General features: G+C 56.3%; 2 protein-coding genes across 2 annotated transcripts in view; both read left to right on the top strand.

The window, feature by feature from the left end:
* The first annotated feature begins 1,071 nt into the window (after nucleotides 1–1,071).
* Nucleotides 1,072–4,037, top strand: mrps21 (mitochondrial ribosomal protein S21). The gene is made up of 2 exons (XM_088905150.1): nucleotides 1,072–1,209; nucleotides 3,314–4,037. Exons 1-2 carry the CDS (start codon nucleotides 1,127–1,129, stop codon nucleotides 3,492–3,494), a joined length of 264 nt encoding a protein of 87 aa, XP_088761276.1. The 5' UTR covers nucleotides 1,072–1,126; the 3' UTR covers nucleotides 3,495–4,037.
* A 1,974-nt stretch (nucleotides 4,038–6,011) lies between these two features.
* ciarta (circadian associated repressor of transcription a) overlaps nucleotides 6,012–11,879 on the top strand; it is a 5,964-nt gene continuing 96 nt past the window's right edge. The window contains exons 1-6 of the mRNA XM_088905409.1: nucleotides 6,012–6,170; nucleotides 7,497–7,611; nucleotides 8,365–8,440; nucleotides 8,576–8,654; nucleotides 8,742–8,928; nucleotides 9,745–11,879. The exon at nucleotides 9,745–11,879 is cut by the window's right edge and continues 96 nt beyond it. Coding sequence (XP_088761535.1) covers nucleotides 7,498–7,611; nucleotides 8,365–8,440; nucleotides 8,576–8,654; nucleotides 8,742–8,928; nucleotides 9,745–10,302 — 1,014 coding nt within the window. The 5' untranslated portion in view covers nucleotides 6,012–6,170; nucleotide 7,497 and the 3' untranslated portion in view covers nucleotides 10,303–11,879. The remainder of the gene's footprint in view (nucleotides 6,171–7,496; nucleotides 7,612–8,364; nucleotides 8,441–8,575; nucleotides 8,655–8,741; nucleotides 8,929–9,744) is intronic.

The following is an 11,879-nucleotide window of genomic DNA, read 5'->3' on the forward strand; positions in this document are numbered from 1 at the left end:
AGAGGAGTGAGAGAGAGGGGGAGAGAGGAGAGAGAGAAGGGGGAGAGAGGAGAGAGAGGAGAGAGAGAGGGGGGAGAGAGGAGAGAGAGGAGGGGGGAGAGAGGAGTGAGAGAGAGGGGGAGAGAGGAGAGAGAGGGGAGAGAGAGGAGAGATAGAGGGGAGAGAGGAAGGGGGAAGAGGGGAGAGAGAGGAGGGGGGAAGAGAGGAGGGAGGGGGGAGAGAGGAGAGAGGGGAGGCAGAGAGAGGGTTAGAGGGAGATAAGGGGGAGAGAGAGGGGAGGGGGGAAGACAGGAGAGGGGAGAGAGAGGAGAGAGGAGGGAGGGAGAGGGTTAGAGGGAGATTAAGAAGGGGGAGAGAGGGGAGAGAGACAGGAGAGGGGGGAGAGAGGAGAGGGATGAATTGGAGAAAGAAGGGAGAGAAAGTGGGCTGAAGCTCTATTCACTTTCCTCTCCCAGTAGGACTGGGAGCTGCTCTGGTTCTGACAGGTGTGGGAACTCGGGGATTAGATTGGTTATTCTAGGGAAGAATGTTTGTCTAACCCCAGAGTGTTTCTCACCGTGCAGCAGAAAGTGCGTCTCTGTCTCTGCTTCTCCCTGCTGGCAGTGGGAGCACAGCCTGTCCTCTCTGGACAGCCAGGTCTGTCTGTGTCCAGTTTCTCTGTCCAGGCTGTGGTCAGTGAGTCTGTACTTCATCAGGGTCTGTTTCTGTTTGCTGTCTTCTATCCTGGTAAGAACATCTGTCAGAGTGTATTGTCTTTTTACAGTCCAGTAGCAATGCACTATGTATTATGTTTGTGTGTATCCCAGTGGGTAACTTGTCCTGTGTTTTGGTAGGCTCTGATTTGTGGCATTTTAACATTACTGTCCTGTGGCTGGCTGAGGTCAGTACAGCTCAGGACAGCTGGGCCAGGAGCAGCACCACGGTTCAGTACCACTTGTCCCTCGGCTCAGCAATGTTGTACCGTCAGCAAACGCACTATTCTAAGCAAGAAAATATCCCCATCTTGTGGGAAAACGAATAATAACAACACTATTCACTTTGTTCACATGATCATGGCGGAACCTTTGTTAGTTTAGGTTGTGCTTCCGACCGAGCGCCAAAACTGGGAACACCGTGTTGTTCCAACATGGCGAATCATCTGAAGTTCGTGGCCCGGACGGTCATGGTTCAGAACGGGAACGTTGATGCAGCCTACAGAACTCTTAACAGGTATGCGTTGACCGTTCATTCGTGTAAATTAATTTTAATTCTGATATCTGTTCCTATGGTGCGTTTCGGTATTTGCGATGACATTTATCGTTAAGGACAGCTCGTCCGGTGGTGAAGGTCCAGCCTTGTTATACTGTTTGAGCCGGGAGACGTGTGTGTCCTGTGTGTATCTAAATGAATATCAGGAGCTAAAGAGCTGCGTGTTTAGATACAGACCGATGTGTGTCTGTCACGGTTTGGGAGCCTGGCAGTGTGCATCTTCGGGTCTTGCCCTAAACGCCTGGGGGGGGGGTGGCTGGTTAAGGGCCCGCAGTGCGATGGCGGGTGCGCCGGAGGTTACTCGCTGTCTGCGGTAGTGACGGAGTTGACAGCAGCGGTCAGCTTGACGACTCCGGGGCACCCAGTCCCGAGGTGACGTCGAGTCGCCCAGCTAAGCCGACTCTTGAACCAGTAGGGAGGTTCTTTCGTCGTAACGACATCGGGGCAACTCCAGCTCGCTGGTTACGGCATCTATCCACAAGGCGGCGCTATTCCCCCGGTTATCCCTCTGGCGGTGCGGCGCTTCTCTTGTCCCAGATGGGGAGTTTGCTTTACGGGCAGGTAATAATTACAAAACATTTAACGCGACTGAAAACCCGTTAACAAAAAAGAGGCGTACACGTGTGATGAGAGAGAAAAAAACTATATCATAAAGTAAAATATAGAATCAGGTGCCCCAATGAATCAGGGTGATAGTCATGGGGTGACTGCATGGCGGGGTCATGACCGCCGGTGATTGTGTTGGTCTTCTGCGCTATTTGATGCAGATGTACCTTCACGGTCCTGCTCAGTCTGCTTTTATTGTGTGTTCAGGCTACCGCGGTGAATGGGAGGGCAGATTCAATGAAAGTTCTATAGAATAAAGGCGGTGTTGTGTTACGCAGTAAAAGATCAGAGCCTTCTTGGGCATGGCTTAGGCTTCGGTATGTGCTTGTTGCTGCACGGTGGAGCTCAGAAGTGCAGTTTCAGTAGATGTTTCTCCCATAGTTGGACCGCCTGTCGCGTTACTGTTAACACAAGCAGAACAGGCTCGCTTGTATTCCCTGCTGAACAGGTCTGTCATTTTTAGTGATTTGTACCAAGATTCCTCGTTGAAAATTACCAGAGATTACACATGCAACGGTGTCGGGTCGGCTATTGGTAATAAAACACGACAGCAGTCGTTAAGTTTTTCAGCTGTCAGTAGCCTCATCTCCTACAGTACTGCAATGTGCTGCATCGTCGCTGTGTTGTTCTGATCTGGACCCGTGAGCGGCGGGGAAGAGCGTATTACGTAACCCCGCTCAGATCACGTCACGAATGAATGACCCCTCTCTCTCAGTGCAGTGTTAATGTACTGGAGTGTCCAGTCAGTCAGTGTGTCTGTATTAACCCCTCTCTCTCAGTGCAGTGTTAATGTACTGGAGTGTCCAGTCAGTGTGTCTGTATTAACCCCTCTCTCTCAGTGCAGTGTTAATGTACTGGAGTGTCCAGTCAGTGTGTCTGTATTAACCCCTCTCTCTCTCAGTGCAGTGTTAATGTACTGGAGTGTCCAGTCAGTCAGTGTGTCTGTATTAACCCCTCTCTCTCTCAGTGCAGTGTTAATGTACTGGAGTGTCCAGTCAGTGTGTCTGTATGAACCCCTCTCTCTCAGTGCAGTGTTAATGTACTGGAGTGTCCAGTCAGTGTGTCTGTATTAACCCCTCTCTCTCAGTGCAGTGTTAATGTACTGGAGTGTCCAGTCAGTGTGTCTGTATTAACCCCTCTCTCTCAGTGCAGTGTTAATGTACTGGAGTGTCCAGTTAGTGTGTCTGTATGAACCCCTCTCTCTCAGTGCAGTGTTAATGTACTGGAGTGTCCAGTCAGTCAGTGTGTCTGTATGAACCCCTCTCTCTCAGTGCAGTGTTAATGTACTGGAGTGTCCAGTCAGTCAGTGTGTCTGTATGAACCCCTCTCTCTCAGTGCAGTGTTAATGTACTGGAGTGTCCAGTCAGTGTGTCTGTATTAACCCCTCTCTCTCAGTGCAGTGTTAATGTACTGGAGTGTCCAGTCAGTGTGTCTGTATGAACCCCTCTCTCTCTCTCAGGATTCTGACGACAGACGGGATTGTGGAGGAGGTGCGTCGGCGGCGGTATTTTGAGAAGCCGTGTCGCCAGCGGCAGCGGGAGAACTATGAGAACTGCCGTCGGATCTACAACTCCGAGATGAGCCGGAAAATCTCCTTTGTAAGCCGGAAGGACCGGGCCGACCCCTGGGCTGGCTGCTAGGACTGGGAACGGGACGGGGAGAGACGACCAGGCAGGAGGGACGTTCACACACTCATCAGCAGTCGACACTTAACCAGTCTCGAACCGCACGTGGGCCAGTGAGCTCCGGGAAATCTGACTTACAAGCTGTGATCTGTGGCGCCCCCTTGTGGCACAGACAGGGACAGCAGGTTGTGCTCTATTGATCTGACTTTGATGGCTGCACTCCGGCCAGTTCTTTGTGATGTTATTCAGGCTGTCCTTGACTCACCATACAGCAGCGCCCCCCTGTGTCTGCCCAGGGCTCCTGCAGTCTGTGTGTGTGCTGTCAGTGAGAGCTGCCTCGGTCCTCAGCTCTGCTGTGGGGCTGCAGTGTGGATCAGGGGAGGAGAACAGCGCCCCCCTGTGTCTGCCCAGGGCTCCTGCAGTCTGTGTGTGTGCTGTCAGCGAGAGCTGCCTCCATCCTCAGCTCTGCTGTGGGGCTGCAGAGTGGAAGAGGAGCTGGATACAGCTCTCCTCTCTTTTGAGTGAAGAAAATAAAAACAGATTTCTTTCACTTTCTGATGTGATGCCTCCCTGTGTTATTCACTTATCCCACAGTACTGCTGCTTCACTCTCCCAGTCCTGCATTCCAGGGTGCAGGGGCCGTGGCTGACTCGAGAAAGGTCTGTGTTTGATTGTACACTGAGGGAGGAGACACCACACCGGGACTGGACAGGCAGTGTGGGGCAGGAGGGGGCAGTGTGGATGCACCAGTGACTCAGAAGATTTAGTAGCATAGCTGCAGTCCCCACAGAACCAAACGATCCTTTTGTTTTTTTTGCAGGCTGTTTAAATAAATGCAAAGCTGTGCCACCCAGACAGGGACTCAAACTTGAGGCCCTCAGACTGCAAGTCTTCTGCTCTCATGGCTCTTCAGGGCACCAGTAGAGCCTATGTTTAAGACCATTCCAAGTCTTCACTGATGTTCCAAGCAAAATAGAAGCCATCACAGCTGTGCAAAAGTCTTTATGTACTGTTTTAGGTTTTAGTGGTACCAAGTACCACTGAAAGGGCTGGACTTCATCTGCCAGCGGAACGGAGCGCTGCCTGCAGTTCCACCTGTGGCCGCTAGAGGGCAGCCGAGCCCGAGCATTTAGCTGGACTCCGGTGCTGAAGAGAAATTGTTTTTCTTTAAGTCTGAATGGTGGGTTAATATTGTCCCACTGCAGAACACCTGAGGTCTGACACAAGGGGTGGACACTGTTCTGTCAGGAGACCCCGGACCGTCGTCCTCTACTGTCCCTCCTCTCTCGATTCAGTTCAGTTCGCAGTACCGGAACGAGAGAGTGATCGCACTTCTGCCAAAACAAAACATCTTACAGCAGGTACAATCAAGAGAAGCAAATCATAATAACTGTCTCAGTTACACCAGCCCATAACGAGAAGATAATCATGACCTGGGCCACAGTCACTGGACTGGGGACAGAGCAGCCCCTGTGATCTTATATTGAGGACTGTGCAGAAGACAGGGTGTCTCTGTCTGCACCTTCCCAGTCTGACTGCGTCCAGGCTGTGGCCACAGAGCTTGTCCCCTCTGGGCAGCCTGGTCTGTCTGTGTCCAGTGTCTGTGTCCAGGCTGTGGCCACAGAGCTTGTCCCCTCTGGGCAGCCTGGTCTGTCTGTGTCCAGTGTCTGTGTCCAGGCTGTGGCCACAGAGCTTGTCCCCTCTGGGCAGCCTGGTCTGTCTGTGTCCAGTGTCTGTGTCCAGGCTGTGGTCAGTGAGCCTGTCCTGTCTGGACAGCCAGGTCTGTCTGTGTCCAGTGTCTGTGTCCAGGCTGTGGCCACAGAGCTTGTCCCCTCTGGGCAGCCTGGTCTGTCTGTGTCCAGTGTCTGTGTCCAGGCTGTGGCCACAGAGCTTGTCCCCTCTGGGCAGCCTGGTCTGTCTGTGTCCAGTGTCTGTGTCCAGGCTGTGGCCACAGAGCTTGTCCCCTCTGGGCAGCCTGGTCTGTCTGTGTCCAGTGTCTGTGTCCAGGCTGGACAGCCAGGTCTGCCTGTGTCCAGTGTCTGTGTCCAGGGTGTGGTCACTGAGCCTGTCCTCTCTGGGCAGCCAGGTCTGCCTGTGTCCACTTTCTATGGCCAACCTGTAACCTGGATAGCCTAATATTAATCACTGTTGTCTAAAGCGTGATTTAATGAGCACACAGACCTCCAGGTTTAATCAGCATTGTCAGTATTGTGCTTTCCGAAACAGAGCCGCTATTATCCGCGCTGCGGTGGCTCGCTCGGCACCATGTCATGTTTTACTCCAGCTACCCCCCTCCCCCTGCGCGTAGTACTACAGCACGCCGCCGCGTGTGGGGGCGGGGTCACACTGGCTCCCTCTCCTGACCAATAGGCGGCCGGCAGCTCCCCCATTGGCTGGAGCTTCAGCCAATGCGAGGGCACTCCGTCGGCCTGGCGGCCAATGGGAGCAGCAGCGTGTCCCGCACAAGGTCCGGCACGTGTGGAGCCACACATGTCGGCGCCGGAGCCGGAGAGAGAAAGGGCGGAAGAGAGAGACGGAGGGGAGACGGAGAGAGCGGCCAGCAAGGAGGACAGATTCCGAGCACCGGCACAGCCACAGCCACCCTCGCTTCCTGCGCTCAGGACATGGTCTTCTTCAGCCCTGTTCTCGGCTGCTGCTGCTGTATCTAGACGCGCCCCGGCGGGCTACCAGGTGAGAGCTGGCGAGGACGCAGACTGCTCCTGCCCGCAGAGGGCGGCGCTTTCCCCGCGCACACCGGGCGCCTGTCCCGCTCCTTCCCGCATTTCAGCCGGTAGCTGTGCTTCGTCTCGCAGGCGGGCGTGTTCGCCGGGCGGGGCCGGTTCCGTGGGGTTGTTTTAGAAGCAGGACGAGGGATCCGTCTGCCGCTGTCAGGCAGCGAAGAGGGTGGCGAGTTGCTTCGCTTTCAAAGATCCTTCAGACTCCGATTAAGGCAGGCAGCCGGAATGAGCAGGTGTGCAGGTGCTCAGGTGTGCTGTGAATGCAGGTGCTCAGGTGTGCTGTGAATTCAGGTGTACTGTGAATGCAGGTGCTCAGGTGTGCCGGTGCTCAGGTGTGCTCTGAATTCAGTTGTGCTGTGAATGCAGGTGCTCAGGTGTACTGTGAATTCAGGTGTGCTGTGAATGCAGGTGCTCAGGTGTGCCGGTGCTCAGGTGTGCTCTGAATTCAGTTGTGCTGTGAATGCAGGTGCTCAGGTGTACTGTGAATTCAGGTGTGCTGTGAATGCCGGTGCTCAGGTGTGCTCTGAATTCAGGTGTGCTGTGAATGCAGGTGCTCAGGTGTGCCGGTGCTCAGGTGTGCTGTGAACGCTGGTGCTCAGGTGTGCTGTGAACGCCGGTGCTCAGGTGTGCTGTGAATGCAGGTGCTCAGGTGTGCCGGTGCTCAGGTGTGCTGTGAATGCCGGTGCTCAGGTGTGCTCTGAATTCAGGTGTGCTGTGAACGCCGGTGCTCAGGTGTGCTGTGAATTCAGGTGTGCTGTGAATGCAGGTGCTCAGGTGTGCCGGTGCTCAGGTGTGCTCTGAATTCAGGTGTGCTGTGAACGCCGGTGCTCAGGTGTGCTGTGAATGCAGGTGTGCTGTGAATGCCGGTGCTCAGGTGTGCTGTGAATGCAGGTGCTCAGGTGTGCTGTGAATGCAGGTGCGCTGTGAATGCAGGTGCTCAGGTGTGCTGTGAATGCAGGTGTGCTGTGAATGCCGGTGCTCAGGTGTGCTGTGAATGCCGGTGCTCAGGTGAGCGGGTTCACCCGGGGTGACAGACGGAAGGAGATCGAGGTGTACAGTCTGTCGGCACACTGTCCTTCGCGCTGTCCGGGGGCGGACCAGCCCGGCTCCCCTGCCACTTTCCCATCATTTCCAGTCTGTTGAGCTTTCCTGGACTGTACCACCTCTGCCATCCCGACAGGGGGAGTCAGGGTGCTGTCGCGCACACACACACGCACTGAGCCACGGGCGGCGCGGGGGTCTTGTCCAGTGTCCAGCGTGTCTGCTCTGTGTGGTCCAGCATGCTCCAGTCCCGGGCCCGGCGCGGCTCCCTGGCCTCGAGCGATGGCTGTGCGGGCAGCGAGGACGACGCCGACGAGGGCCGGACGGAGGGCGACCTGCTCTTCGCTCAGAAGGTCAGCGTGCGCTCACACCTCCTGCTCCTGCTGCAGAGCGCACAGGAGTGTTCGAGCACGTTCGATAGCCCTCTCTGTGTCTCCTCTCTCTCCATCTCCGCTCTTCGCTCCTCTCTCTCTCTGTGTCTCCTCTCTCTCCATCTCCCCTCTTCGCTCCTCTCTCTCTCTGTGTCTCCTCTCTCTCCATCTCCCCTCTTCGCTGCTCTCTCTCTCTCTCTCTGTGTCTCCTCTCTCTCCATCTCCGCTCTTCGCTCCTCTCTCTCTCTCTGTGTCTCCTCTCTCTCCATCTCCGCTCTTCGCTCCTCTCTCTCTCTCTCTGTGTCTCCTCTCTCTCCATCTCCGCTCTTTGCTCCTCTCTCTCTCTGTGTCTCCTCTCTCTCCATCTCCGCTCTTCGCTCCTCTCTCTCTCTGTGTCTCCTCTCTCTCCATCTTCCCTCTTCGCTCCTCTCTCTCTCTGTGTCACCTCTCTCTCCATCTCCCCTCTTCGCTCCTCTCTCTCTCTGTGTCACCTCTCTCTCCATCTCCCCTCTTCGCTCCTCTCTCTCTCTCTCTCTCTGTGTCTCCTCTCTCTCCATCTCCCCTCTTTGCTCCTCTCTCTCCCTGTGTGTGTCTGCTCTTCGCTCCTCTCTCTCCATCTCTGCTCTTCGCTGCTCTCTCTGCCTGTGTGTGTCTCCTCTCTCCATCTCCACTCTTCGCTCCTCTCTCTGCCTGTGTGTGTCTCCTCTCTCTGAATCTCTCCTCTCTCTCTGACAGTGTGCGGAGCTGCATGGGTTTGTCAGACCCCTCCTGGAGCTGTTGAATGGGCTGAAGAGAGGACGCTATGACCGAGGTACACTTCCCCTACACCCCCAGCTGTGGGGTAGGGTGGGGTGGGGCTGTGGGCGCTTGTGGGGCGGAGAGGGGCTGTGGAGTGGGGCTGTGGGCTCCTGTGGGCTCTCAGCCTCTGTCTGTCTGTGATCGTCAGGCCTCAGCAGTTTCCAGCAGAGCGTGGCGATGGACCGTATCCAGAGGATCGTGGGAGTGCTCCAGAACCCAGCCATGGGGTAGGTGGTGCTCCGCGCCGCAGTCCTCCAGCCGCTGGGCGGAGGGGGCGTGTCCTCACCGGCTGCCCTTCTCTCCCCGCCCTGCAGGGAGCGCTATCTGCCCACGCTGCTGCAGGTGGAGGCGATGCTGAAGCTCTGGTTCCCCCACATCGCCGCGCCGCCCCGCAACCCCCACCCGCTCCCCTGTCCAGCGGCGCCGACCTCGGCCTGTCCGCCAGCACCCTCCGGGACCCGGCCCGGCGGAGAGAGAGACCAGCTGCGCATCCCCGTCAAGGTACCAGCTGAGCGACCCGGCCCGCCTCACACCGCCGACCCCGAGGCCTGGGTCACTGAGGCACTGAGCCTGTCCTCTCTGGACTCCCGGTCTGCCTGTCCAGGCTGTGGGCACTGAGCCTGTCCTCTCTGGACTCCCGGTCTGCCTGTCCAGCCTGTGGGCACTGAGCCTGTCCTCTCTGGACTCCCGGTCTGCCTGTCCAGACTGTGGGCACTGAGCCTGTCCTCTCTGGACTCCCGGTCTGCCTGTCCAGGCTGTGGGCACTGAGCCTGTCCTCTCTGGACTCCCGGTCTGCCTGTCCAGACTGTGGGCACTGAGCCTGTCCTCTCTGGACTCCCGGTCTGCCTGTCCAGACTGTGGGCACTGAGCCTGTCATCTCTGGACTCCCGGTCTGCCTGTCCAGGCTGTGGGCACTGAGCCTGTCCTCTCTGGACTCCCGGTCTGCCTGTCCAGGCTGTGGGCACTGAGCCTGTCCTCTCTGGACTCCCGGTCTGCCTGTCCAGACTGTGGGCACTGAGCCTGTCCTCTCTGGACTCCCGGTCTGTCTGTCCAGGCTGTGGGCACTGAGCCTGTCCTCTCTGGACTCCTGGTCTGCCTGTGTCCAGGCTGTGGTCAGTGAGTGTGTGTTGTCTCTTTAGGGGCCAGCGGCAATCCAGGTTGTGTTGTGCTTGTGTGTGCGGTGTTCGGTTTCTGCTGTAGTGTGGTTCTCTTTGATTTATGTTGTCTCTCTTCTCTCTCCCCCTGTCTGTCTGTCTCACCTCCTCTGTCCTCTCTCTCTCTCCTCTCCCCCCCCCCCCGTCTCTGTCTCTCTCTCAGAAGAGGAAGCTCAGCTGGCCCGACTCCGAGAGTGTGACCGAGCCTTTCACCCACAATCAGAGCGGACGCGATGAGGGGACCTCAGGGGCTGGGGGGGCCACCGTCTCCCCAGGAGCACCACTGTCCCGAAGCCCACAGGCTGGAGGAGGAGTGGAGGGTTCTGGGAGCTTGCGAACCCCAGTCTGTCCCTGGTCCCAGGCCGGCCTGACCTGGGTCCACTCCACCCCCATCTGCACCCCCCCGCAGTCGTGCGGCGGTCAGGCCCACGAGGGGGGGAGGGGCAGCAGCAGCTCCTCCCCCATCGCCGCAGTGCCACCGGCCGCCAGCAGGGGCCGCCCTGCCACTCAGGACAGCGCCGTCTCCTCCACCACTCCCCCCTCGTGCCCCCACCCCCCAGCACGCTGCTCGAGCGAGCCGGTCGCCGGGGAGACGAGGCATCCTAGGGGCGGGGCTGGAGGCGGGGCCCCGCTGGGGGCGTGTCAGGGGCGGGCCCAGTCGCTGCTCGTGCTGTTTAACCCCTCGGGCGCCGCGGAGGAGAGGACAGCGGAGCACACTTGACAGAGTCCGTCTGGTTAATGGACTTGGACTGGACAGCAGCAGCAGCTGGGCATGGATGAGCAGATTGGGGCGTGCCCCCCTCGCCGCGGAGAGAGCCCAGTGTCGCCGCCCTGCAGGCCGGGCACAAACTCGTGTGGACACGCACTCAACTCCCAGAATGCTCTAGGAAAGTCCCCCCCTGGGTCTGGCCTCTTGCCTCATGGTTGACAGGACCTCCCCTCTGGAGAGGGAGGCCCCCCATGAACAAGGAGGGGTCGCTGTGTGACCCTGCGGTGCCCCAGGGGGCAGTAAGACCTGGGACAGAATGAGGCCTGTTGTACAGGTTGCATGTGTTTGTCTAAAAGTGTGTTGAAGGGTATTTAATACATAAACACACCACACACTACACACCGATATATACACATGTATACATAATGACGCACTGAAACACCGCACAGCACCCTCTTCCTTCACAGCTCTGATGATGATGATGATGAAGGAGTGTCCATGTGAAGATACAGAGGAGCTGGACTGAGTGTCTGTACAGTGACTCTACAGCTCTGATGATGATGAAGGAGTGTTCATGTGAAGATACAGAGGAGCTGGACTGAGTGTCTGTACAGTGACTCTCCAGCTCTGATGATGATGAAGGAGTGTTCATGTGAAGATACAGAGGAGCTGGACTGAGTGTCTGTACAGTGACTCTCCAGCTCTGATGATGATGAAGGAGTGTTCATGTGAAGATACTGATCAGCTGGACTGAGTGTCTGTACAGTGACTCTCCAGCTCTGATGATGATGAAGGAGTGTGAATGTGAAGATACAGAGGAGCTGGACTGAGTGTCTGTACAGTGACTCTCCAGCTCTGATGATGATGAAGGAGTGTTCATGTGAAGATACAGAGGAGCTGGACTGAGTGTCTTTACAGTGACTCTACAGCTCTGATGATGATGAAGGAGTGTTAGTGTGAAGATACAGAGGAGCTGGACTGAGTGTCTGTACAGTGACTCTACAGCTCTGATGATGATGAAGGAGTGTTCATGTGAAGATACAGAGGAGCTGGACTGAGTGTCTGTACAGTGACTCTCCAGCTCTGATGATGATGAAGGAGTGTTAGTGTGAAGATACAGAGGAGCTGGACTGAGTGTCTGTACAGTGACTCTCCAGCTCTGATGATGATGAAGGAGTGTCCATGTGAAGATACAGAGGAGCTGGACTGAGTGTCTGTACAGTGACTCTACAGCTCTGATGATGATGAAGGAGTGTTAGTGTGAAGATACAGAGGCGCTGGACTGAGTGTCTGTACAGTGACTCTCCAGCTCTGATGATGATGAAGGAGTGTTCATGTGAAGATACAGAGGAGCTGGACTGAGTGTCTGTACAGTGACTCTACAGCTCTGATGATGATGATGATGTGTTGTATGAGGAATCCTGAGCTCTGACCCAGGTGAGGGGTGACTCTCTGCTCTTCAGTGAATTCTGCTGTCGCTGTCCCAGTGTTTTTATTCGAACAGCTGTGGGCGTTTCGCCCTGTTTTTGCTACGATGTTTTCACTTGTTTATTTTATATCAGACCAGTTTAAAAGCTTCTCCCTGGTGG

Source organism: Atractosteus spatula, chromosome 25, assembly GCF_055471065.1.
Source record: "Atractosteus spatula isolate fAtrSpa1 chromosome 25, fAtrSpa1.hap1, whole genome shotgun sequence".
In the NCBI taxonomy this organism is placed as follows: Eukaryota; Metazoa; Chordata; class Actinopteri; order Semionotiformes; family Lepisosteidae; genus Atractosteus; species Atractosteus spatula.

Coding starts and splice junctions, on each gene's coding strand:
- mrps21 (XM_088905150.1), top strand. CDS start 1,127: ATGGCGAATCATCTGAAGTTCGTGGCCCGGACGGTCATGGTTCAGAAC. Junction 1,210..3,313: donor GCCTACAGAACTCTTAACAG/GTATGCGTTGAC, acceptor TCTCTCTCTCAG/GATTCTGACGACAGACGGGA.